At 40.8% G+C, this 23,873-nt stretch overlaps 1 protein-coding gene across 1 annotated transcript in view; it reads left to right on the top strand.

Moving 5' to 3' along the window:
• Nucleotides 1-23,873, top strand: part of ptprdb (protein tyrosine phosphatase receptor type Db) — a 162,447-nt gene that overhangs the window by 118,379 nt on the left and 20,195 nt on the right. Inside the window, exons 10-32 of the mRNA XM_008275996.1 lie at nt 1,136-1,246; nt 3,761-3,772; nt 4,303-4,572; nt 5,404-5,513; nt 6,070-6,267; nt 6,619-6,744; nt 6,896-7,043; nt 7,170-7,318; nt 7,494-7,638; nt 8,545-8,847; nt 10,089-10,282; nt 12,125-12,151; nt 12,836-12,953; nt 13,256-13,843; nt 14,265-14,359; nt 14,975-15,231; nt 19,357-19,450; nt 20,287-20,511; nt 20,596-20,756; nt 21,975-21,986; nt 22,815-22,927; nt 23,022-23,063; nt 23,657-23,754. Coding sequence (XP_008274218.1) covers nt 1,136-1,246; nt 3,761-3,772; nt 4,303-4,572; nt 5,404-5,513; nt 6,070-6,267; nt 6,619-6,744; nt 6,896-7,043; nt 7,170-7,318; nt 7,494-7,638; nt 8,545-8,847; nt 10,089-10,282; nt 12,125-12,151; nt 12,836-12,953; nt 13,256-13,843; nt 14,265-14,359; nt 14,975-15,231; nt 19,357-19,450; nt 20,287-20,511; nt 20,596-20,756; nt 21,975-21,986; nt 22,815-22,927; nt 23,022-23,063; nt 23,657-23,754 — 3,596 coding nt within the window. The remainder of the gene's footprint in view (nt 1-1,135; nt 1,247-3,760; nt 3,773-4,302; nt 4,573-5,403; nt 5,514-6,069; nt 6,268-6,618; nt 6,745-6,895; nt 7,044-7,169; nt 7,319-7,493; nt 7,639-8,544; nt 8,848-10,088; nt 10,283-12,124; nt 12,152-12,835; nt 12,954-13,255; nt 13,844-14,264; nt 14,360-14,974; nt 15,232-19,356; nt 19,451-20,286; nt 20,512-20,595; nt 20,757-21,974; nt 21,987-22,814; nt 22,928-23,021; nt 23,064-23,656; nt 23,755-23,873) is intronic.

Here is a 23,873-nt window from a genome sequence, read left to right as displayed (position 1 = left end):
TTTTTTTTTCTTTTTCTTTTAGGAGGGGGGTCTTGAACTAAACTTGACCCGGCCTCTCCTTCTACCTTGTCTATATTTGCCCAATCAAACGTCCCAGTTTTGTTTTCCCTCCCAGCTGTTATTCGTTCAGCCTGAAAAGTCCAGATGGCGAAGACTCAGGCACACACTTACAAACATTAGCGTGCTCACACATGTACATATTTACACAAACCTACACACACATTCCTTCATGGTTTTTTACCATTACTTTCTCTTTTCTCTCTCATTACTGATAAAAAGCCCCAAACAACCACTTTTTTGATAAAGTTTTTATGGGCGCTTTTTTGCCTTACCCACACCATCTTTAAAGAACCTCTGGTTGACCTTTTTTTGACAGTTTTTCTATTTTCAGGGAGCGAGAAAGCATCGGTCCCTTCCCAAGGCTTTGCGTATGTCGTTCCTTTTTTTTTTTTAATCTGTTGGCCTTAATGGAGGTCGGTTGATGTCTTTACCTCCTTATTGGGTGTGTTTTAAATTGATATCACACTCCTGATCCCATTGGTGGATCCGAAAGGGTTGGGGATATCTTATTGCCACGGCAATATCTTTGTCACATTTAATCTTGGAAAACGTGATTTGCTCCTTAATGTAACTACATCTCAATTTTCAGCGAAGACTTTTTTTTTTCAAAATGCTGTATTTATGACTGAATTTCTCCATATTTTGGCTGCTTGGTTTATTTGTTTCTGCCTTGCATGAAGACTACATTCTCTGTTCTTGTAGGTTTTGTATTCCGTTTTTTTTTTTTTTTTTTTTTTTTGTTTTGTTTTTGTTCTCTTCCCATTTCTAAATCCGGAAACTGACCCCTGTTTTGGCCAGATTTTTGCTGACAGTGGTAGAAACTTGTTAATGTTGCTCTACAGATTCAGCTCCCTGTGTTCTTCATACAGAGTTCAGCTTGTTTTTTGCTGAAAACTCCCTCAGACTCATTTGTTCTCTCTGCAGTTACCATTTATATGTTGATGTATTTATGTGCTATACCCAATTTACCTGACATCTTCCACTTCTGTGTGATTGCTCTTTCTTCCTCTCTGTCTTTCTTGTGTGACTCTCTCTCTGTCTTCTATGCTTTCTCTCCATCCCTCCATCCATCCAGGTGCCCTCCAGATAGAGATGAGTGAGGAGTCAGACCAGGGGAAGTATGAGTGTGTTGCCACCAACAGCGATGGGACACGCTATTCTACCCCAGCTAACCTCTATGTCAGAGGTAAGCGTGGCATAGAAAAACAACCTGTGAGGAACTTGGTCTAATTAGAGCACACAGATTTAAGGATCCCAGTGAATATGGATGTGCAATCTGTTGATTTAAGATACAGTGTTGACATTTTTTTCTGTGTATTTTATGCTGTATTTTATATTCTTTTAGGCTGTAGATTCATACAACAGGATAGCTTTAGAGTTATTTACATCAAGTTAAGGTCAGGCTGAGCGTTTTACTCGAGCCGTTAATCTCACTGCCCTCCCTTCTTAGCCTTTAGACCTCAGAGAAAAACCAAATCATTGTCTGGTCAAGACTTTTCTGTTTCTCCCCAAATCTGACAGGCATCTCACCTCCTCAGGCGCCATCTCCTCTCCCTGCTCCTTCGACACACTCACATTCGCGCGCATACCCACAAAATGTTTGAGTCTCTGAGACATTTTTATTCCCGGGGCCTTTTGCTCTGTTGTCTGCCCACCCAAAAAAAAAGCCTTTAAACAGTGTAGCATGCTTTTCTGACTCCAACATTGCTCCTGGGGCTACGAGACAAACACACACACACGATTAGATGCACACACTTGAGTACACACATCTATGTCATACACTCGATATACAGGTATATAAAACACACGTGCGTGCAAACACACACACACACACACACATGCACAAACAGCATGGAGTCAGTGATGTGCGTCTAACAGTGCTTGCAGGGCCAGTAAAATCTAGCAGTGCTGCTCAGTGAGTGTTTGACAGGCAGTCTTTGGAGACAGCTGGCAGCAGAGGCCGCCTCAAACGGGAAGGCTTTCGCCAATATTGGCCATCTTTGGTCTCCACTTTCTCCTCTTTCCTCTTCTCACGTCATTCTTTTCTCTTTCTTCCACTCCCTCTCTTTGGTTTTCCGCCCCTGTCACTTGCCACCTTGCCATGTTCCTTTGTCTAACTGTAGGGTAGGAAATAATTATTATTAATAATAAATACTTCCAACAGAAGGCAAATTATTGCATTAATTAAAATTATTAACACCAACCTTTAAATTATTCGTCCAGCGATATAATCTCAGAGTCAGCACAATAATTCTAATAAATTGTTTTCTCTCGGTGATCAGTCAAGAGTGTTTTATAATGTTAGGGAATTAACTTTGAGCTCAGGTAATTATAAAGGTCGGATACGTAAAGTGACTGAAAGTAAGCTATAGAAAACACAGGAAACAACTGTATACGCACAAAACATTTATTGCTAACTAAAACAAACAAATAACAACATAAAACATAAAATACAAACAATGATGAAAATGCTGAGTGAGAATCTGAGAGTGAAAAACCAAATATAGATCAGGAGTGTGGCTCTGAGGCTTGAAACATCTTTTCACCCGAAGCAGCAGATAATCTGTTAAATTTGGAATGTTTGTTTGAAGGCCAATTATAATTATGAAACACCCGTTTAGAGATGGAAAGCTCAATACTTGCAGTTTCCTTGGATTTGGGTGTGGATGCCGTCATGTCTGGTGTTGGGAGAGACGAGGCCTTCAGCTTCCGAGAGTGAGATCAGGGTGTGGCAGTTGAAGTTGATAACAAAAAGAATAAAGTGGGACACTCTGTGTTTGGTAGAAAATCCACGTTTTTTCGGGTGAAATGCCTTTTAGTATTAAAACAACTGACCAATCACAAAGAGCTCCCCTCCCAGAAGGGGTGATAGATATGACGCCCCTGTGTTCAAAGGGGGTCATAAGGTGGTCAGAGTTTTGTTCTGAAAGTAACAATGTTACTTTAGAACTATATGTACTTGTAATTATACAGAGTTAAACCTACTGAAAATAAATATATCATATCTAGTGGATCGCAAAGAGTCTAAACATGATATATCTATCTTGCACGGTTACCAAGATAATACAGTACTAGGATATATGATTATGTACCAAGCTGATAAATTAAAGAAGGACTTGTCCAACTGTAATTCAGCTTTTGAGTTGTTTATCATGATATGATGTACTTCCACATTTAATAACAATTAAACATAAGATAGTAAGGCACATTTTGATCCTCCGGTGCTTTCTTCCCATTGTCTATGTTGATTACATTCCTTTACGTCCAGATGGTTGCATTCCACAGAAAGGAGGAGTGAGCAATAAATATTCAGCCAGACGTCATTTGTTAGGATCCTTGTGGCTGAATGTTTTCCTTAGTCTTCTCCGAAAGGTGTCTCTGTTACAATCCTTTGAAGTTCTGACATGTGTGATAAGGTAATTTACAAGTTCTCTGGTTCTCTGGGCTCTGGTTGTCCTGGCCCTGGCTCCAGCCCATCTGCAAGGCTGATCTACACACACTTATGACCTGCAGGAAAGTCCTGTGTCCCACAGCATGTGAATGTGAGCTGGAAAGTTCTGTCTTTTGGGGATCTGTGGTTGTTCATATCCTACAAACTCTTTTTCTCTCCTTGTCTCCTGTCTCTTCTTTGATATTTTCCGTTTTCCTCTCTTTTCTCCCCTCCTCCTCCCGCCATGCTTTGTCCTACCTCCCATTGCAGAGCTTCGAGAAGGTTGGTACAGTAACAACTGTGTGGCTCTTTTAAGTCTCTCCCGAGTATTTTCTTTTCTTCCATTAAAATGCCATTTGTGTTTGTGTGTCTTGGCTGTTTTATGTGCCGTACTGAAGCTTTAAACCTGCCTGTACAGTTCACTCCTTAGAGATATACTGTATGCTGTTTTTTTCCCTGTGAATGCATGCGTGTTTGCCATGGGTTGTTTTGTTTTTTTTCTTTCTTTCTTTTTGTATCTTTTGTGTTTCAGTTCATAAAATATTTAATGGAGCACACCTTAAAACAGCATTAATAAAACATTTTGGTATCACATGCACCTTAGTGGTGGTGTACCAGACTGTCTGGATGCTTGCAATCTAATCTGAATGCTATAAAACTTCATCTCAGAGCTCATGGCGCAACAACAACAAAAAATACAAAATCAAATAACCATCCTACAGTGTATAGACCCTCCACTGTTCTGCACAGTCATGAATTTCTAATTATCTCTTTCTTTCTCACCTTCCTGCCTTCATTGCTGCTTGGTCCAGTGCGTCGTGTCCCTCCTCGCTTCTCCATCCCCCCAGCCGACAGCGAGATCATGCCAGGGGGAAACGTCAACATCACCTGCGTGGCGGTTGGCTCACCCATGCCCTACGTGAAGTGGATGCTGGGAGCAGAAGACCTGACGCCCGAGGACGACATGCCCATCGGTCGCAACGTCCTGGAACTGACCGACGTGCGCCAGTCCAACAATTATACCTGTGTCGCCATGTCGACGCTTGGCGTCATTGAGGCGGTGGCACAGATTATTGTGAAAGGTGGGTTCTGAGGAGGCTTATGAGTGAGGGGATATTAATAGTTCAACATTTACTCAAGTGAAATAAAAAGAAATAGGACGTCAGACAGTAAAGAAACAGAGCACTTCAGGAGTGCTCTGTTTATACAACCTGATGGAAAAAATAATAACAAGCACACAAAAGTAAATAATGCATATAAGGAATACTATATATACTGTATCCTAAGCAGGATGGAAAATAACGTGTACACTGAAAAAACTTGAATATATTCAAAATTACTCAAAAGCACAAGCAGATACAAACATAGTTCTATCTGTTACAATATAACAGTATTCTTTTTCTAACTTATCTTGAAAGTTCGTAGGGAAGTAAAGATTTTTGGTGTTTTCTTGTGGTTTTTTGGAATTTTTAAATTTCTACTCAAGCATTTAAGAATTTAAGAAAAAGGTCCATTGTCTTCATGTCTTAATGTTGATACCGGTCACAGACTCATTTGTCTCCAGCCGCTGTTTCAATTTAGCACTGAGTCTGTGTTTAGTTTTTCATTATTTACGAGTTTTAATTTGAATTAAATATGTGACAGTTTGAAATGTCTTTGAAGTAATAGATTGCAAGTTTTTGAAAAGACTGGATTTGTTTTATCCAGTGGTCAAGATAATTTTGTTCATTTGTAGTTTTCAGTATTTTTAATTGCTGTATAGAGATTCTGGTATTGTTGTCATTCTGATGCTAAGCTGCCTTCATCATTTAATTGCTTTCAGCTTTTTCATTCAGGACAAGTTCAAGTTCCAAAATGTAACTTATTTTCAAACTATGAAGTGATAGTGCATGAAATCTTTTTCTCCCCCTCAGCTCTGCCAAAGGCTCCTGGCACCCCTGTGGTGACGGAGAGAACTGCAACCAGTATTACTCTCACCTGGGATTCTGGAAACCCTGAACCTGTCTCCTACTATATCATACAGGTGTGTGACAGAAACACTAGCACAATCACGTTTTACACTTGCCTACACTCTACCTACCGCACAGTGCTACCACCTGTGCTGGCAAGTTTCTGAGACGCAGAGCTTAAGATAGCTAAAGCAGTAGATTTTTATATCAACATAAACTGTTATTAACAGCCTAAGTCACTAAGTAGGGCTGTAAAAGAAAAGAGCCTCTTGTCTCTCCTGATGGTAATAAACTTTGCCAAATTGCTCAAATGAAATCTGGTGTCTTGTGAGTACTTTCTACCCACAAGGAGCTGTGAGCTGAGATGTAAGAATGAAACACGGACTGCTTAACCAGTGAAGACTAACTGCTCCATTCACAAAAAGCACTGCATCTACATTAGACATGTTGTTACATTGCACTCTATATATTTTGGCGTGAATCTAGATTGGTAAATAATGGCAGGGTGCAATGCAGTTTTTATGTCCTTATGGGATAAAATCATAGATTTTCCTCAAAAATTTGGCTAATGCAGCTTTAAATCAGTGTGTGCCTCTTCTCCCTTCCCGCTTCATCTCTTGTTTATTCTAGCATCGTGCCAAAGGCTCAGAGGACCCCTATAAAGAGATTGATGGCATTGCCACAACACGCTACAGTGTGGGCGGCCTCAGCCCTTACTCCCACTATGATTTCCGGGTGGCAGCTGTCAACACCATTGGCCAGGGCCCCTCTAGCGAGGTGGTGGAGGCTCGCACAGCGGAGCAGGCCCCCTCTTCTCCTCCTCGACAGGTCAGGATGACGCTCTGATTTTGGTACAGCCGAAAAACGTTATTACAGTGGTGTTGATGTGGTTTTCAAATATGGCATCTCAATTATCTGCATACAAGTTGCCTTCATTTCAGTGCATTTCAAGCTTGGCTGTTATACAAGATGATTTGCTGCCTGCTATTCTGACTGGCATAACACGGTGTTACATAAATCCTGTTTTCAGTGTGTAATTTTCAAACACTAATCTCAAGTTGCCTTCAGTTCTCGAAAAACTAGCCCAACTTTCTTCAGCAAAACTTGCTGCAGTGAAAATATGAAGCATTTTCCCCCAGCACAGTGTTGCTAAAGTTCTTCCTTTCTTTTGCTCTGCAGGTCATAGGCCGGATGCTGAGCGCCACAACAGCAATGATCCACTGGGATGAGCCAGAGGAACCTAACGGACAGGTGGTCGGCTACAGAGTGTACTACACTTCCGATAGCACGCTGCCAGTCAACCAGGTATCTCTCTGCAAGTGGCTTCCCTTAATGTCATTATTACTTTTTATTCATAAGAGATGACTACCTGTGTTGTCTAGGTGTGTAATACACAAGTGTGCATCTGTGCGTCTACTTGCATTCACACAATGTGTTTTGTGCCTGTGTCGTGCAGTGGGAGAAGCAGATGGTGCGCAGCGCCAACTTCATCACCATTCAGGATTTGACTCCTAACAAGACTTATTATATCAGAGTGCTGGCCTTCACCTCTGTAGGAGACGGACCCTTGTCGCAGGATCTGCAGATTATAGCCAAGACTGGAGGTAAGAAATGGAAAGCAAGGGAAGGATGTTCTTTTTTTTCGTGTATGCATTACACACAGATACAGTGCATCATGAAAAAAAATGCCAGCATATCACTCTTGCTAATCTTGTTCTTTAACTCTGTAGTTCCATCCCAACCATCGGAATTTAAAGGTGAAGCAAAGTCTGAGACCAGTATCCTGTTGTCCTGGGTGGCTCCTACACCTCAGGGAGGCCCAGACAACCAGATCACAGGATATGAACTGGTTTACCGAAGGGCAGATGACTCAGAGGAGGTAAGGATGAAGGGATGGTTGGCTGAAATGAGTGGACTAGTAATTGAACTGGCAGTTGGATGGATGATAACCAATTAAAGGATGGATGTATGAATGTATAGATGGGTGAGTATAGAGAAGACTGGAAAATTGGTCTAAAAATAAAAATTTAACTCTTGCCGTTGTGTCCAAATAGAAGAAAGTGACCTTCGAGCCGACCACCTCCTACCTGCTAAAGAACCTGAAGCCCTTCTCCACCTACACCTTTCAGCTGGCTGCCAAGAGCAAAAATGGAATTGGGGCTTATACCAATGAAGTGTCCATTGACACACCACAGACACGTAGGTCCACTCGCACTCACTGCAGTGTGTGAATGTGTGTGGGTGTGTGTGTGTGTGTGTGTGGGTGTGTTTGAGAGAAAGAGAGAAACAGGTCTCAGTTTTGACAATGCAAATAATAAAAGTCACTTAGATACTAAATCACAAGTAGAGTTACAACCAAATCTGAATGTATTATTTTCTGTGCCACAAACAGATTTTGACAAGATGCTTTTGTTGCTGTCTATGCATTGTCAAAAAGGGGCCCACATGAATTCAGACCTTAACTGACCTCAGAATTGATTCAACAAATATATAATACTGAATGATTTCCAGAACCTAACTTCAGAAACTGTTTTCCACAAATGTGGAGCAGTACCAACCAATTTGCTGATGATTGACAGCAATGCTTTATTTGTTGGCTACCGATCTGAGGTCTGTAAAAGATTCAGTAAAAACAAGGTAAGAAGCCAAAGGTTTGTAGATAGACGTGAGAACTCCAACATGGATCACAGAGGCTTGGGTAGGCTGTCAGGACAAGTAAGTTATGGGCAGGTATGTGTGTGTATATCAGCTCTAGTCAGTGTTTTTGTGTTGCATTTCTTTTAAGTCATTCACTCGTTTTCATGAATCAAACATTTCTGCCGAGCAGAAGTTGACACCCATCATTCAGTATCTTTGTTCAGTCATCTTGCTTTCTAGTCACAGGGTCATTTTTCATAAGAGCTTCTGTTCTCCAGTGTTTTGTTTTCATTTTATGTTTCTTTGTCTTTTGTTCTCTGTCTCTCGTCTGCTCAATTTCATCCCCATTCCTTCACGGCAAACCTCACTTCCTCACCTCTCCACCCACCAAAAACAACTTGCACACACAACCAAATAACATTTACCCAAACAACCCCTGCTGTACTTCCTCAAAAACTGGCCAATCAGTTCCTTCAGCACCTCCCCAGGACATCACATGCACCAGTCCCAGTTCTACCAGCATCCTGGTAAGTTGGGCTCCACCTCCTCTGGAGTTTCAGAATGGCATCATTACGGAATACTCCATCCAGTACTCCAATACGGAAGGCAACAAAACGACTAAAAGGATTGATGGAATTCCTCTGGAAAGTTCACCGTATCTCCTGGAAAACCTAGAGAAATGGACTGAGTATGGCATAACAGTACGGGCGCACACTGAAGCTGGGGAAGGACCAGAAAGTTTGCAGCTCCTTATCCGCACCGAGGAAGATGGTATGTTCCCTCCCAAAAAAAAACCCTCTCTTAGGATGGTCCGCTTCACTAACAGTGGCTCCCTTTAACTCACTAACATAGCGTTAATGAGCTCAAAGCACACTAAACTAACAACAAGCTTGTTCCACTGGCCAGTAGGGCATTTTGTCTGTCCTTGAGCTGCACTCTAAATGGATGATGCATTTAAGAACTACTGTCAGACCCTCGAGTTTTGAAAACCTTTCCTTTAGTCCTCATAACCACCAAAATAACCTCCAACATCCGGAAATATCCTCCTGCTACCCCTTCACCACTGCTTTTCTCTCGTCAACAGTTGCCCCTTTTTTCTCCAGCAGCCATTTTTATTCTTTTTTTTTTTTTTTACCAATATATTTTATCCACACCTTCCCCTTTCTTCTGCCCCTCCCTTCTCTTTGGGAAAAGGGATGAGATTTTCTTGCTCAAAGGTAACAATACTCCCACTAACAATAGGAAGACAAACCCTTTGGCTGTTGCTGTACCTTGGTCTCTCCTCACCTTGGCTTTTCTCACCGACCATCTGCCCTTCCGAATCCTTTCCAATTTCTTAACGGCTATTTGGATATCTTTTAGCTAACTTTATTCGGTGTGTTTTGTTCTACCTCGAGCAATCTGTGATATTTTTCGTGATATTTTTGATACGCATGCATAATATTTCATCCTCCCAGCATCTCCACTAAGAAATTTTTCTGACTCCAGCGTTCTTCAGAGTGCTTGTACGTGGGTCAGTCAGATAGCAAGAGGGGGCTGGAGGTTGTTTTTTTTTTTTTTTCTTAATTTTTTTCTTTTTTGGGGGGGAGAAGTGTAGTTCTTGGCAGCACGAGAAAGGTTTTTCTTGATAACAGTATTTTCTCTTTGACTGCTTGCCACTGTTTATAAGCCCCTGGCAACAAATCCTTTTCTATCTGCCATTCTTATCTTTCCCTACATTTGCTTCTTATCTTTCACTGCTTTTTTCCTCCATGTTTTTCCTCAAGCACTCTCATTTTTTTTTTTTTACTATTTTGACTTTTTTCCCAGACATCAGAGAAGTTTTAGACTTTTTGGAAGGTTGTATTTTTCCATTTTTCTGCTTTTGGGTACTTTTTTTTTTTTTTATCTTACCCTGAAACCAATTGTTTTTGGTTAGGCAAAAGAGTTCACTAAAGTGAAGGCCTTTACTTTAGAGGTTTGAGTGCCCATCAACTGTTACCCTTGACCTCTATCCCAAAATGCATTTTTAGTTCCAAGTGGTCCTCCGCGAGGGGTGGAGGCAGAGACTGTGAACGCCTCGGCCGTTAGGGTGAAATGGCGAGCACCGGCACCCGAACGGCAGCATGGTCAGGTCCGAGGCTACCAAGTCCATTATGTGAGGATGAACTACGGAGAACCTCAGGGTCAGCCCTTCATCAAGGACATCCTCATAGAGGACTCACAGGTACCACTAACATATACTCTTAACAGCTTAGAATCAAATGAAGGGTGTCAAGAACTATTTTATAAAAGCCAAATAAAGCCCCATGCAACATTATTTGTGAACAGCTTTTTAAACCGATCAGCCACAACATTTAGACCACCTGCCCAATATTATGTAGGTTATGTAGAATTATTTGGGTTGGGTTTCCGGGAGAGGCTTTGGTAGATCAGGCTTGTTCCAATGGATTCCACAGATGCTCACTCAGATTGGGATCTGGGGACTTTAGAGGCTGGGTCAAGGTCTTGAAATCTTGGTCATATTCCTCGAGCCTCTTCTAAGCAGTTTTTTTTTTTTTTTTGCAATGTGATGAGGCACATTGTGCTGTTGGTAGGGGTGTGCTTGATCTGGAACAATGTATAAGTGGATGGTATGTGTCAAAGTTGCATCTACTTGAATGTCAGAACCCAATATTTACCAGCAGAATATGGCATCGTACTGAGATGATCACTGTTATATGCTTCACCTGTCAGTGGTGTAAATGTTGTGGCTGATCAGCGTATATTATAGTGTCAATTTTGAGCTGTAGCCATGAAGAAATTAGGAGTTCTTTCCATGCATGGGCTTACCTGGACAAATTGTACAGATGCCAAAAACATCATGTTGCCATCTGGTTATCACTGTAAATAAAAAATCTACACAAACACAACAACACACGATGCAGTAGTCTGGAGCAGCAATCTGTTACCATCATTGTCAGCTTTCTCTCAGACAGATTAGCGAGCAGAACCCATCCCTAAGATTGTTTAAAGGATTTGCTGAGAGTCATATCTATCTGTTTAATATGAAGCTAATGCCAGAAGCCAGTAAGCTTAGCTTAGTGTCAATAATGGAAACAGGAATGTAAAAAAAAAATGTCCGGTTACCAGCACCTCAAACACTTAGTCACTTTAAGCTTTGTGTTGATGCTGTTTCCTCAAGCTTGTCCTAAATTAAACTAACCAGCTACAGGTTGTAGTTTAACATTTTGTGAACAGAAAATGCTGTAATAATACCATATTGGAGTCACTGCACTAGTTCTCCAACATTAAACTCGCAGTTACAACGACAACAAAGTCAATTTTGGCATCAAAAGTGTGGGAGGGCTGTCAAAAGAAAGCAAATGTAGACGTCTTATGTCAGCAGAAGAACATAATTATAAGCAGTTAATAAATGCTAAAATTCAACAAATATAGCACTATATCGATGAAGAATAGAATCATAAACTTCCACACATCCAATTCTGCAGTAAAGCAACTGTCAGTCACTCTTGCACACCTGTATAGTATATTTATGGTGTTTTTTTACCGAGCAATTTTCTTGCTAAGTAGTAAGACATGTTTTGTGTTATTTGAGTAAATTAAGAAATCTGTCTTTCTATGTTGTTTAATGAGAAACATGAGAATCTTTCCCATCATTACCTTTCCACCCACATAACGTGGTTGAGACAGCACTCTTGGCAAGAACGCAAATCAGCATACTTCACAATATGTTGATCTATTCCGTCAATAAATACTTAAGCTTCTGGTATTTACATAACTGCAGATGTGATCAGGTTAGACAGGCTTGTTTCTTATTATTTTAGGTATTATTTTTATCAAGAATAATTTGAAAACCTATATCAGGCCTTTGTTGCTTCCTATTTCTGTTAATTCCAACCAATATTTGTTTGGCAGTAAAAGATGTGTCTGCTACTTGACGGCAGAAATATGCAAATTAGCTTTTTTTTTGTTTTGTTTTGTTTTTTTGTTTTAGATCATATGCTAATACATTAAAAAAAATTTGTCTCTCATTTTCCCTCTTTATCTATACTGCTCTGTCGTTTAGTGGGAATATGACGACTCAACTGAATATGTGAGTAAACCTTTCTGTAAGCATTGTATTTGATAATAATAATAACAAAGCATGGAAAGTAGATGAGTCATATTTATGAGATTGTAGCTTTAAAATCTCCTCCAGAAGGAGCTCCCTTTTCCGTTTTTTGTCTTTTGTGTTATTCAGGATTTTTAATAAAGGATCCTGGAAAAACACAAAGATAAATATGAGTCATTTTGGGGTATCGGCAAAGTGTTGTGATTATTTATGAGATATATCTCCAGGCCCAGAGATGGAGAAAATATTATGTTTAGTGTGTAGATGGAGACAAATTCAAATGAGTTATGAGTGTCTGTGCAGTTAAATGTTGTTTTGTGTTGATTGTGAACATTTTCAGTTCTTATAATCTGATCAACTTGTGCAAAAGTCAGAGTTTTGTTGAAATAATCACAAACCATATCATCGGTACATTTCCCTGAAGCAGCAGCTGTATGAGCAATAAAAAAAGGGGAAAAGCAATATTTGTGTTGAAATGAGCTGAATCACTGTATGTACAAGAGCACTGTCAGACAAAAATGACAGATGCACCCTCAGTCATTGAGACCGTACCTTCTTGTCTCATTTTGACCACTCTGACCTTGTGTGTTTTCTTTATTAACGTGTTAAATTGCTCTTTATCCTAAGGGCACACGAAACTTGTTGACAAAGCTTTTTGTTCCGCAGGAGGTGGTGCTCGGAGACCTGAAGGCAGACACCTCCTACTCTGTATCAGTGGGGGCTTACACCGCCAAAGGCGATGGTGCTCGCAGCAAACCTGTGACTGTGTGCACTGCCATGCCACGTAAGTGTGTATACACAAACATAAAGAATGACACAGAGCTTAAAAAACACACACAGTGCACATAACTGGTAATGATCTTTGAGACTTTGGCATCACTGATGTTCATTAGAGGCCATTAAATCACTGACTTGGCTAAATCTCACTCAGTCACACCTTGCTGTGCCTGTGAGAAGCCAGTCATTTGGTGCCATATTAATCATATTCAGCAGTTTTGCTTGAGGTTATGAATAATGTGCTTTGTAATTACCCTCTAATTATCATCATTCTCGCTCTCCTTTTCTTCCTGTTTCTTTCCTTTCTAGTGCCTGAGAAACCCAAGTTGATGGTGAGTGCCACTGATTCAGGCACTGCTCTGCTCCAGTGGTACCCACCTCCCAACCCACCAACCCCGCTGCTGGGGTACCGCCTCACCTTCGGCCGTGTCGACGTCCTTCCCTTCACAGTGGTGGAGTTCCCCACCAAGGAAAACCGCTACACTGCCCAGGATATCCACAAGGGAGCTAACTATGTGTTCAAACTCTCGGCCCGTAACAAAATGGGCTACGGAGAGGAGGCTGTCAAAGAAGTGACCACTCCCGAAGATGCACCGAGTGGATACCCAGAAAATATTATCTCAGAAGAGGCTTCTGCCAACTCACTTTGGCTGGCATGGAAATCAGTCCCACTAATTGAGCAAAATGGGAAAATTGTGAAGTACTCGGTGCTGTATAAGGATATAAACAGTCGAGGGAACGCCTCAGAGGTTGTGGTGGCCGCTCCAAAGTCGAGTGTTTTGTTGGAGGGTCTGAGTGCCGATACTGTGTATGATGTCAGGGTGTGTGCATTCACAACTGTCGGTCCGGGGCCGTACAGCCCAAGTGTCCAGTTTAGGACGCAGCGGTTAGACCAAGGTAGGATCACACTCACATTCTTAACAACCCATCTTCACTGCTCAGGATGCAAAACAGGCCTCCTAACAGCACATTTGAGCATATCTTGTGCAAACCAAGTCCCACACACACACGCACACGGACACGGACACACAACATCTGGTGACAGCATCCTAAGTGTCCTTTTTCGTTGTCTTGTCACTGTAGCCTTAGACCCAACATCCTTTTCCCAAAGCAAGGTAAGAGTCTTGGGTCTTGGGCAAGTATCCCTATCCAGTCAGGCTAACTGTGTGTTGATCAGAGCAAATAGCTAGCTTGAGACTGGTACTAGAGAATGATGCGCAGGTAAGACCATTATGTTTGGTTCTGTAGACTGAATACCTTGGACTGTGCTATCTTATTCATGTTTCTCTTCTTTGTTCTTTCTTCTTTTGTGCCTTAGTTTTTGCCACAAACTTCAGAGTAAAGGCAGCCATGAAGAACTCTGTGCTGCTGTCCTGGGAGATCCGAGACAAGAACCCTGCCCAGCCATTTACTGTAAGATTTTTTTTATTGTACTGTCTTTAAAATAAGGGTTGGGACAAAAAAGCAGAAAAAATGATTTTTTTTATCTCTATCTCTTCTAACTGTTTGTTAGCTATGAAGCTCAACTCTTCTAGTTAGTAAAAGATGATAATCTTGGCAAGGCTGTAAAATTGATTAACAAAAATTAAACCTTGAGATACTGTTAAACCTTTAGTGCCTAATTGCCACAACCTGTATAAAAAATCTTTGTGTCTATATCTCTATGAGTCACAACTCAGTTAAACCTGAATACACACACGTTTCCCTCCTATTTTCAGATTTCATGTGAATTCCAAGAATATCACCGCATCTGGTGTCTACTGCAAATAAACATTCATAAACTGGAAATCACAGAAAAAAAATCATACACATAAATTAACAACTTTTTTTTCTTCAATTTCGAAGTAATTTGGGTACATTACAAACAGCTGCTAATAGTGAATTTAGCAAACTTTTAATGGTACAAAGTTACCAAAATGTAAAAAAAACATCAGCATTAAAACCATGTCTGAAGGTTTAGTGTAACCCACTAAATCCGTGGCAAAATTAGGCTTCCTATTTAGACCCCAAATGCGTTTGTGTTGCCAGATCCTGTATGGAAAGGGCCAGTCTGTGGAAGTAGACGGCAGGCAAACTCAGAAGCTGATCACTGGCTTGGAGCCAGACACACAGTACTCCTTTCTGCTCACCAACCGGGCCAACAGTGCTGGGGGCCTGCAGCACCGCGTCACCGCCACCACCGCTCCAGACATCCTGAAAACCAAACCCACTGTGGTGGGAAAGACCAACGCAGACGGCATGGTGACTGTGCAGCTCCCAACCGTGCAGACCACAGCTAAAGTCAGGTACCGATGAAGGAATGTGAAGAGAATAAAAGTGAAGGATTTGGATTATGGGAATGACCTGTTGTGTTGATTTTAAACAGTTACCTGAGCAGAATTTGCTCAAATTAAGCTGTTGTCAGATTAATTGTTCCATAGAGTATTTGAGCTCATTTCACTACTTCCTCCTGCTGCTGATATTCATTTATTGTTCTATCAGGAGGGATATCTCCGAGCTGGCAGCAAAGCAAGTCTGAGAACTCCCACAACAGGCCAAAGGAGACCACAAAGCTGATCATTTCATCTGCTTTTTGTAACCAAGAACAAATATATATACAAAGTGGAATCAGTCTTATGTGTTTAAAGAGCAGGATGAATCACTCCAGTGCTGCATGTTCTCACAGCCACTTTCCAGTAGTCTGTCTCTGCACATCTGAAGTGTTTTGGGGTGTTTTGTTTTTTTCCTAAACAGCATTTTACTATTTCGGTGTCAAGCATCCATCCCAGCTAAGACACTCTTATCTGAGAAGGCAACTGAAACAGCTGGATATAGAAATTATCCTATAAACATTTGTGTCTATCTGCATTGATAAAATACAAAACTCTGAAGATTTAAATTTATTTAAATTATAGGCGATATCCACTGTAGACCTGTAACAAATTCTTACTGTTTTATGATACAAAACAAGCTACATTCTGCTGTACCATGGAGCGCTGTAGTGCATTATCCACTGACAACACATGGTGGATTTGGGTGTCTGTGTCCTCAAAACTTGGTGGTTGCTTATGATCTGACTGTTTCTGAAAAATTCCCTGAGATGTTATTGTTTTTGTTCTTGTGTGTGGCTTCAGACATTGGCTTGTTTCCCCTGCAGAAGCCACATTGTTTAGATTTACACTGCTGCTCCTACAGCAGCTGCTACTCCTACAGCAGTATGCTGTATTAATGATACAATACTCAGTAGTTCTTAACAGTAGAAGATTAAAGGAAATAGCTTAAAGTTTTGAGAAATGAGCCTATTAATTTTCAGAGAGCTAGATGAGAAGATCAACACCGCTCTTGGTAAATATAGGCAATGACGCTATTGCCGGCAGCCACTGGCACTTGAAACAGTTCCTCTGTTTCTGACTAGAGGTAAGCTAAACTTAAATTCAGTAATTAAACAACTGAGTTCAGTTCTTCAGCTAACTAAGCAAAAAAAAATATACAACGGATTCAGAAAATATCGTGACCCATTCACTTTTTAGAAACTTTACTGTGTTGTATATTTTTTGTTTAGTTTTTGCTCAGCAATCTGCAGTGTGTATGACAAAGTATTCAGACACTTAATTCAGCACTTTGTAGAAACCCCTCTGTGAGCAATTAAAGCCTTTAAGGCAATTAAAGTCTTCTTGGATGAGTAAAACATCTGAGCACACCTGTGTTTCACTGTAGTCATTATACCCTCAACTGACCAGTCACCCTGCCACTGCTGCTGATTTGCACCCTGATAACATGGTGCTGCCACCACTGTGCTTCACCGTAGGGGATGGTATCGGCCAGGTGATAAGCAAGCCTGATGTTTGCCAACATAGTGCTCAGAAGTCTGACCAAAGAGTAAAGATTTTGTCTCATCACATCAGAGAATCTCCTTCCTAATGCTCTCAGAGTCTTTTAAATACTGTTTGTTTTATTCAAGAGCACATAATACTGCAGAGACGGTGATCCTTCCTAACAGTTCTCCTACCTCTACAGAGGATTTCTGAAGCTCTGTTAGCGTGGTCGTTGGGTTCTTGGTCACCTCCCTGACCAAGACCCTTCCAACTTAGTTTCTTGGTTTGGCTGGACAGCCAACTCTAGGAAGAGTTCAGGTGGTTCCAAACTTATTTTATTTCAAAATTATTGAGGGAACATTCAAAGTGGTTTTGTATCCTTGCACTGATCTGTGCCTCACCACAATCTTATCGTAGTTGTCTCCAGAGAATTCCTTGGACTTGGTGGCTTGTCTTTGTCTAGGCATGAGGTTGAATTGTAGGACCTTATGTGCATTTTTAAACTGTCCAGTCCATTCAGTGTGCCACAGGTGGACTTGAATCATCTTCTAGACCAAATATGTCAGACTCAAGGCCCGCAGGCCAAATTCGGCCCATCACGAGAGATGTGTGTTTCCTAAACTGAGACATTAGTGGGATTTACCTGATCTAAAATAACGTAATGTAATGTTATTTATGCTATAATAACACAGCAATGTGCCCAAACAGGGCTCCAGACTGCGACCAAAATGTTCTCATATGTGACCATTTCTGACCATTCGTGAATGTGTGAGCTGAAGTTTCACGTGGTCGCATTGTGCGAATGAACGATGATCATCAGGCTGATCTGGTTCCTTCAGTCGGCACAGGTAGCTGCTGCTCCAGGTGTTGTAGTTGGAAATAGTCAGATTTCTTCCCCATTGACTCAGTCTCTCTCTGCCTGACGGTAAAACAGTCAGTTTCACTGTTACTGTGTTCCAATGACACAACGATATATAGCGGATTATGTTTTTTTTTGTGTTTGTTTGTTTTTTTAAAGCAACACAGGAGGTGAGAGAGGGAGAGGTCCCACACACCTGATGGTGAAAGTGTTCAGGTGCAGGCAGACAGATCTCGACTGAGTCAGTTAGGAAGAAAAAGTAGCCCCACATTCAGTCTGGAAGATTCATGTTTTAACAATGATCACAATTCTGACTATATAGACATGATGGCCAGTGCTATGGACATTGAAAATGCGCTCAGCTCGTAGAAAAGTCCGTTCATAAAAACATCTGCTGAAAATGCTGCTAATAAAAAAACCTTTCAACTTGGGCAAATTTGTGTAGACAAATTCCAACAAATGTTTGGTCACTCACCTGTCAGAGGAGCTGCACTGCAGACACCTGGTAACATCTACCGGAAGCAGCATGTGATGTGTTTAGGGAACATCGGCAAAATGTAGTATCTACCGGAGCAGCATGAGAGGCGTTCAGGGAACATCGGTAAAATGTAGTATCTACCGAAGCAGCATGTGAGGTGTTTAGGGGACATTGGTAAAATATACCATCAACTCATACACATGTTCATGTACCAAATGATTAACTGGTGCGACCAACAAAGACAGTTGGCAGCACCAGTGCTACCATTGGAAAAGTTAGTCTGGAGCCCTGCTACATGTGTTTTACTTGTAGATAAAGGCATGCACAATCGTTGTACATATAATAAATAACAATCAAATGCAAAGACAATTATTTAACATTATGTAAAGGAGTCGTTACCTTTATACTGTCTTAGAATTACAACTGGCCCTTTGAGGGCAAACATAATGCTTATGACACCCCTGTTCGAGACACATTTAGGTGGACCAGGTGGACCGCTTTGTGTGGAACTACTCAGCATTTTAATCTCTTGTCTGAGGTCCCATACAATAAGTCTTGCATTTTTATTGGCTCTAGTTTTTAAAAGTCTACCCTCCAGGACAGATGTTTTTCTAAAATCTGGCTTTTATCCAGTTGCTGTACAGAAAGCATGAAAAGCTGTCAAAGGCTGGAAAACTACTTGTAGCTGGGTAAAGCCAGTCGAAGGCAAATCTCAGAGAGGTTTTTTGGCATTTTTGCCAGATTTTTTATTTTCATTTTCATTATTCCTTTAAATTTCTCACCTTAACTCTTTGCCTCACATTTGGTTAGTCAAATTTTGGTCTCTCGCAAACAAGATACACCTGATAACAATCTGGAATGTCACAACAAAGGGGCTTCATACTGTTATACATGAAATATTTAAATTTTTGATTTTGAATCAGTTTGTTAAAGTGCCTGAGTCTAGAGTCATTCGCAAAATGACAGTCTTACCAATTTGAAGTTAATCTACAGCACAATTAAGTGTATAAAAATTACTTTTTTTTCTTTTTTTTATTTCCCCTTTTCCAGTCTTGCCGGAATAGTCATACTAACTACTGCTGCCTGTAGCTTCAATTTTACCATGCAGACTAATATGAGTCCAATATCAAAATTCTCATCTAACTCTTTCCATTTTTCACAAAAATGTTGAATTATTCCCTAAATGTTATGCTGTTTTTCCAGAGACTGAAATGTTGACAGAGTGCATAGTTTGTGGTATATGTCCTCAGGCCTGATCCCAGTGCATGCTGTGTTTCAGAGGTTACTATGTGGTCGTGGTCCCGCTGAAGAAGCAGAGAGGAGGGAAGTTCCTGAATCCCTGGGAGGAGCCCGACCAGATGAACTTGGATGAGGTGAGACACGTAGCAGACAGGAGATGACGCACATAAATCGCTACATAACAGTCAGAATAAAGGGCTTGTTAAAAGATAATTCTGATAATAAGGGAATGATGATGTTGATTGGTGTGGTGGCGATGATAACTGTTTAGTACGATACAGGACGTATGTAAATTTTAAAATCATATAAGCAAGGTTGTTGTTTTTTTGTTTTTTTTTACAGTTGTGTCAGGCTATTTCTGTCTTACTGTTTATTATGAACAGTACTTTCACATGCCTTTTCCCCCCTATAATTCCACTCCCTGACTATACCACCTCATTATGCTGCTCTGAAAGCACATTCATGTGTGTGAGATTAGTTTCAATGGAGTTTTTATGGTGCCCACTGTCCCAATGGGTAAATGTGGTGGCAATTCAGCTGATGAAGACATTTGTGCTTAGGTGATAATGATCCATACAGCCCATTGTTCCTTCACTGAAGAGGGCTTTTGTGTGGAGTAAAATGATCAATACGGTCCTTCTTTTCCAAGGTGATTTTTCGTGTAAAAATTAAAGAATACAGTGTCCACATATTAAGGAAATTATGGCTATTTTAGGAAAATGATACTGCAATTAGAGAAAGATGACAACATTACTTGCTGTATCAAAGACATTCCCTTGTCAAATTGCCCTGATGATGCACTTTGTTTGAACTCGGCACATATTAGGGGACAATTACGACCAACAACCACATTTCTCAGTTTCTGTTTTGATTCTGTCTTTGTGTCCATTCGGTCTATTTTCTCCTCCTCCTCTTCCCCCTCTCTTTTTTACGTCCCTGTTGACCCATTCTCTGTTATCTCCCCTTTCAGCTCCTCAAAGAGATCAACAGGACCAGTGTCAGTCGTGCCCTTCGCATCCGCAGACAGGCCGGTCAGTCAGATCCCAGGGCCTACGTCACAGCTCACTTTAAGACCCTCCCCATGGAGTTCACGTTAGGTGACGGCCGAAACTACGGCGACTTCCGCAACCGTCCACTGCAGAACGGACAGGAGTATGTTTTCTTTGTGCTCGCGCTGTTGGACCTCTCTGAGAATGTGAGTGCAAACGAAAACACACAGTTCGACCATCTAAGTACGGCATTTTTTAGTGAAAATGCATAATAATGTGTCTTTCTGCAGACCATGTACGCCACCAGCCCTTATTCTGACCCTGTGACCTCATCGGACGTGGATCCTCAGCCAATCGTTGACGAGGAAGAGGGGCTGCTGTGGGTGGTGGGGCCTGTGCTTGCTGTGATCTTCATCGTCTGTATCGTCATTGCCATTCTCCTCTTCAAGAGGTAAGGACAGCGTGATGAAGGCAGAGAGAAGGAAAAACTGTTCAATAAAGCATTTGATTGGTGAGAGAAAGGGGAAGGAAATCAAAAAGAGAGGGCAAAAGATTAAGAGTTTTAGAGAATAGAGAAAAAGAAAAATATTTGGAAAGGCTACTTAAGTCTTCACAGAAGGGCAACAGACTCTCTTAAGGGATTTGCTTATTTTCATTACCAATTTGACTTTTTGCTTCCCTGTGTGCTCAGTTCAAACTATTTTTTGGCAGTCTTGTACATTCCACATAATTTCATTATATTGCTTGTCTTTGGTTTTACTGTGTTGTCTTAAGCAGCAGTTCTCAGACCAACTTTTACAGAGCAAAGTAACACACAGGTTATAATTCTCTACATTTCTTATCTGGACTCTTGGTTTTAGGGGGACTTAGTTTATACATTCAAGTGCCTGTTACGCTGAAGATCGAGCCAGTTGGTTCATTACATGTTTAAATATTTATAGAGCATACAGCGCAAACATTGTTATATTTATTGCTCCTCTGCACTGCTTTGGGGTAGACAATTATCATCCCAATCTGCTTGTCTATTATACTAATCATAGTCGAATCTAGCTCACAGGTTCTTTTTGTGGGAAATGGTTCTGAAATTTGTGGGAGGTTTTTCTCTGTATTTACACCCATGTACAGGCAGAAACATTCGTTAACATAAGAGATAGGTGAAGATAACATTATCATCCATTAGCATTATTCATGATAATCATCTCAGCTTCTGGCTAGAGGTTTGTTAATGCTCATGAATAACCGCTGTGACTGATGCGGCATAGCAAAATTATTAACCTTGATGGTAATAATCGGAGCCTCATAAGCCCTGGAGTGTAACCTGTCGGCGAGCTCCAGCCAGCAATGCCTCACTTGTCGTTAAGTTGCACTTTGAGCCATTTTTCCAGTATGTCATTATGCACCAGGTGTCACAGTTCCAGGTTATAATGTGTATGCAGGGTTGTGTGAAAAGGGCTTTTGTTTTTAGATTTACACCCGCTGTTCATCTTTATGTCTACTGGAGGTGCTATTTTGCATATCTAACATCGTAATAAGAAACTGATTTGTTTAAAGGAAAAGGAGAGACTGATGAGTTCAGCATTGCTTTAGTCCCTGATGTTTTTTGATTGGACACTAATGATATTCATCCTTGTCTGTCCTTTTATCTGCTTGTCTCCCTGTTTGGATCCAGCAAACCTGACAGGTAAACAAACACTGCTTATTACCATTTCTTCTGTCCTACAGCGACATTTTCCTTGAAAAGCCTTCGCAAAGAATGCTTAACAAAATAGATAGGATTATGCTAGTGTTTCCTTAATGGCCGTATATTAACCTAAAAATGTTAGATGAATTGTGTTGTTCGGCCAGTTCAGTTTATCTATTAATGAAGATATAGTGACCATGAAAACTATTTGTAATGATTCAGACTGGAGAGCAAGGGCAAGTGTGTAGATTCTCAGTCATCCAGGTCATGGTATTCCTCCATGCTTCAGTAAAAAGCAACTGCACTTCTCTTTTTTTCATTTCACCTTTCTTTCACCTCTTTTCCTCAGAGCTGAGGAAGCATCTTGCATGAGAGGTGAAACATTTTCGAGAACTAGAAAGAAAAGGCCAGTTGCTTTTTACTGAAGCACTTATGAAAGACAAACTGCCCTGCACAGGTTTCTTCATGTCAATGATTTTTTTTTTTTAAATGAAGAATAGATATCTCCTGGGTCTCACTCATCACCATCCCAGACATTGAATTGGTCATTTTCATACAAAAATCTGCAACACGATCCCAGCAGTCAACCAAAGCTCTGGTCAAATTTGAAACAGAAATTACCTTTGAATTACAGTTATACCTGGAAATGTCTAAGGAGCAATTCTTTCTGAAGTTTATTGCTCACATAACTGATCTATTTATTTCAACACAAATCCCCAAATGTGCAGTCAGACATTAGTTAGCAAGTCCCAAATTTCCCCAGATGCATTATTATGCAGTATATTTTTAAGTACATCAGTTTGAGCTAAATTGTGTCTGCTTTTGCAGGAAAAGGGCCGAGGCTGAAGGAAGGAAGGGCAGTTTTCCCTGCAGCAAAGCCATGTCCTCCCACCATCCTACTGATCCAGTGGAGCTACGTAGAATTAATTTCCAGACTCCAGGTAGATTGGAGACTAATACATATGTACAAAACACTATATGCAGTCGGTATTAGTTGTGTTGATGAGCTTAACCGTCGTGTTGTTTCCCTTTCAGCCTACCGTGTATCAGTGTACCGCGGTTATCGGCGTTTGTCAAGTTAGTTGGTCTCAGTCCACAGTAGATCTTGTTTCTCTCTGCTGCCATTGTGTCTCCATTACTACATTTTCTTTCTTTCTTTCTTTCTTTCTTTCTTTCTTTCTTTCTTTTCTTTCTTTCTTTCTTTCTTTCTTTCTTTCTTTCTTTCTTTCTTTCTCTTTCCGCACATTCATGCTAACTAACCTTCCATTCCATATAGGATGAAGCTGCTTGAATTGGCAACATTCCATCAAGTATCTCTAAAATACTTCTTTAAAAATCCCCCCAAAAAAATCATGCTAAATTTTTAACTGCCTGTGTCATAGTCTTTTTTTATCTTTACCAGCAGTGTGCATATACTCTGAGGACATGTTGTTGTGCCTCAGTAACTTTCTGAACATGCACATTGTTCTTTCTGTCTGCCTGGAGAGAAAATGGTCACTTAACAAAAAAATAAAAAATAAAACCCACTTCCATTTGCTTCCGCCGCTGACCATGGACAGAACACTAAACAACACCTCCTTTGAGAATCCTAACTCTTAACATTTTCCTCCAAAAGAGTTCAGTTGTACGTGTATCAAAACGGCCTCTTTTTCTGTTTCTATGCTCGGCAGGCATGGCAAGTCACCCGCCCGTCCCCATCTCTGAGCTGGCAGATCACATTGAGCGCCTCAAGGCTAACGACAATCTCAAGTTCTCTCAAGAGTACGAGGTAGGAATGCTGATTATCTGTCCTTGAAAATCTCCAACTCTAACAAAATCATCTAGTTTTGTTGCGGTCACACACACATACACACACACACATATATACATATATATATATATATATAT

The sequence above is a fragment of the Stegastes partitus genome, unplaced genomic scaffold (genome assembly GCF_000690725.1).
Source record: "Stegastes partitus isolate 25-593 unplaced genomic scaffold, Stegastes_partitus-1.0.2 Scaffold63, whole genome shotgun sequence".
Taxonomy (NCBI): Eukaryota; Metazoa; Chordata; class Actinopteri; family Pomacentridae; genus Stegastes; species Stegastes partitus.
This window is presented reverse-complemented; position numbering and strand designations above follow the sequence as displayed.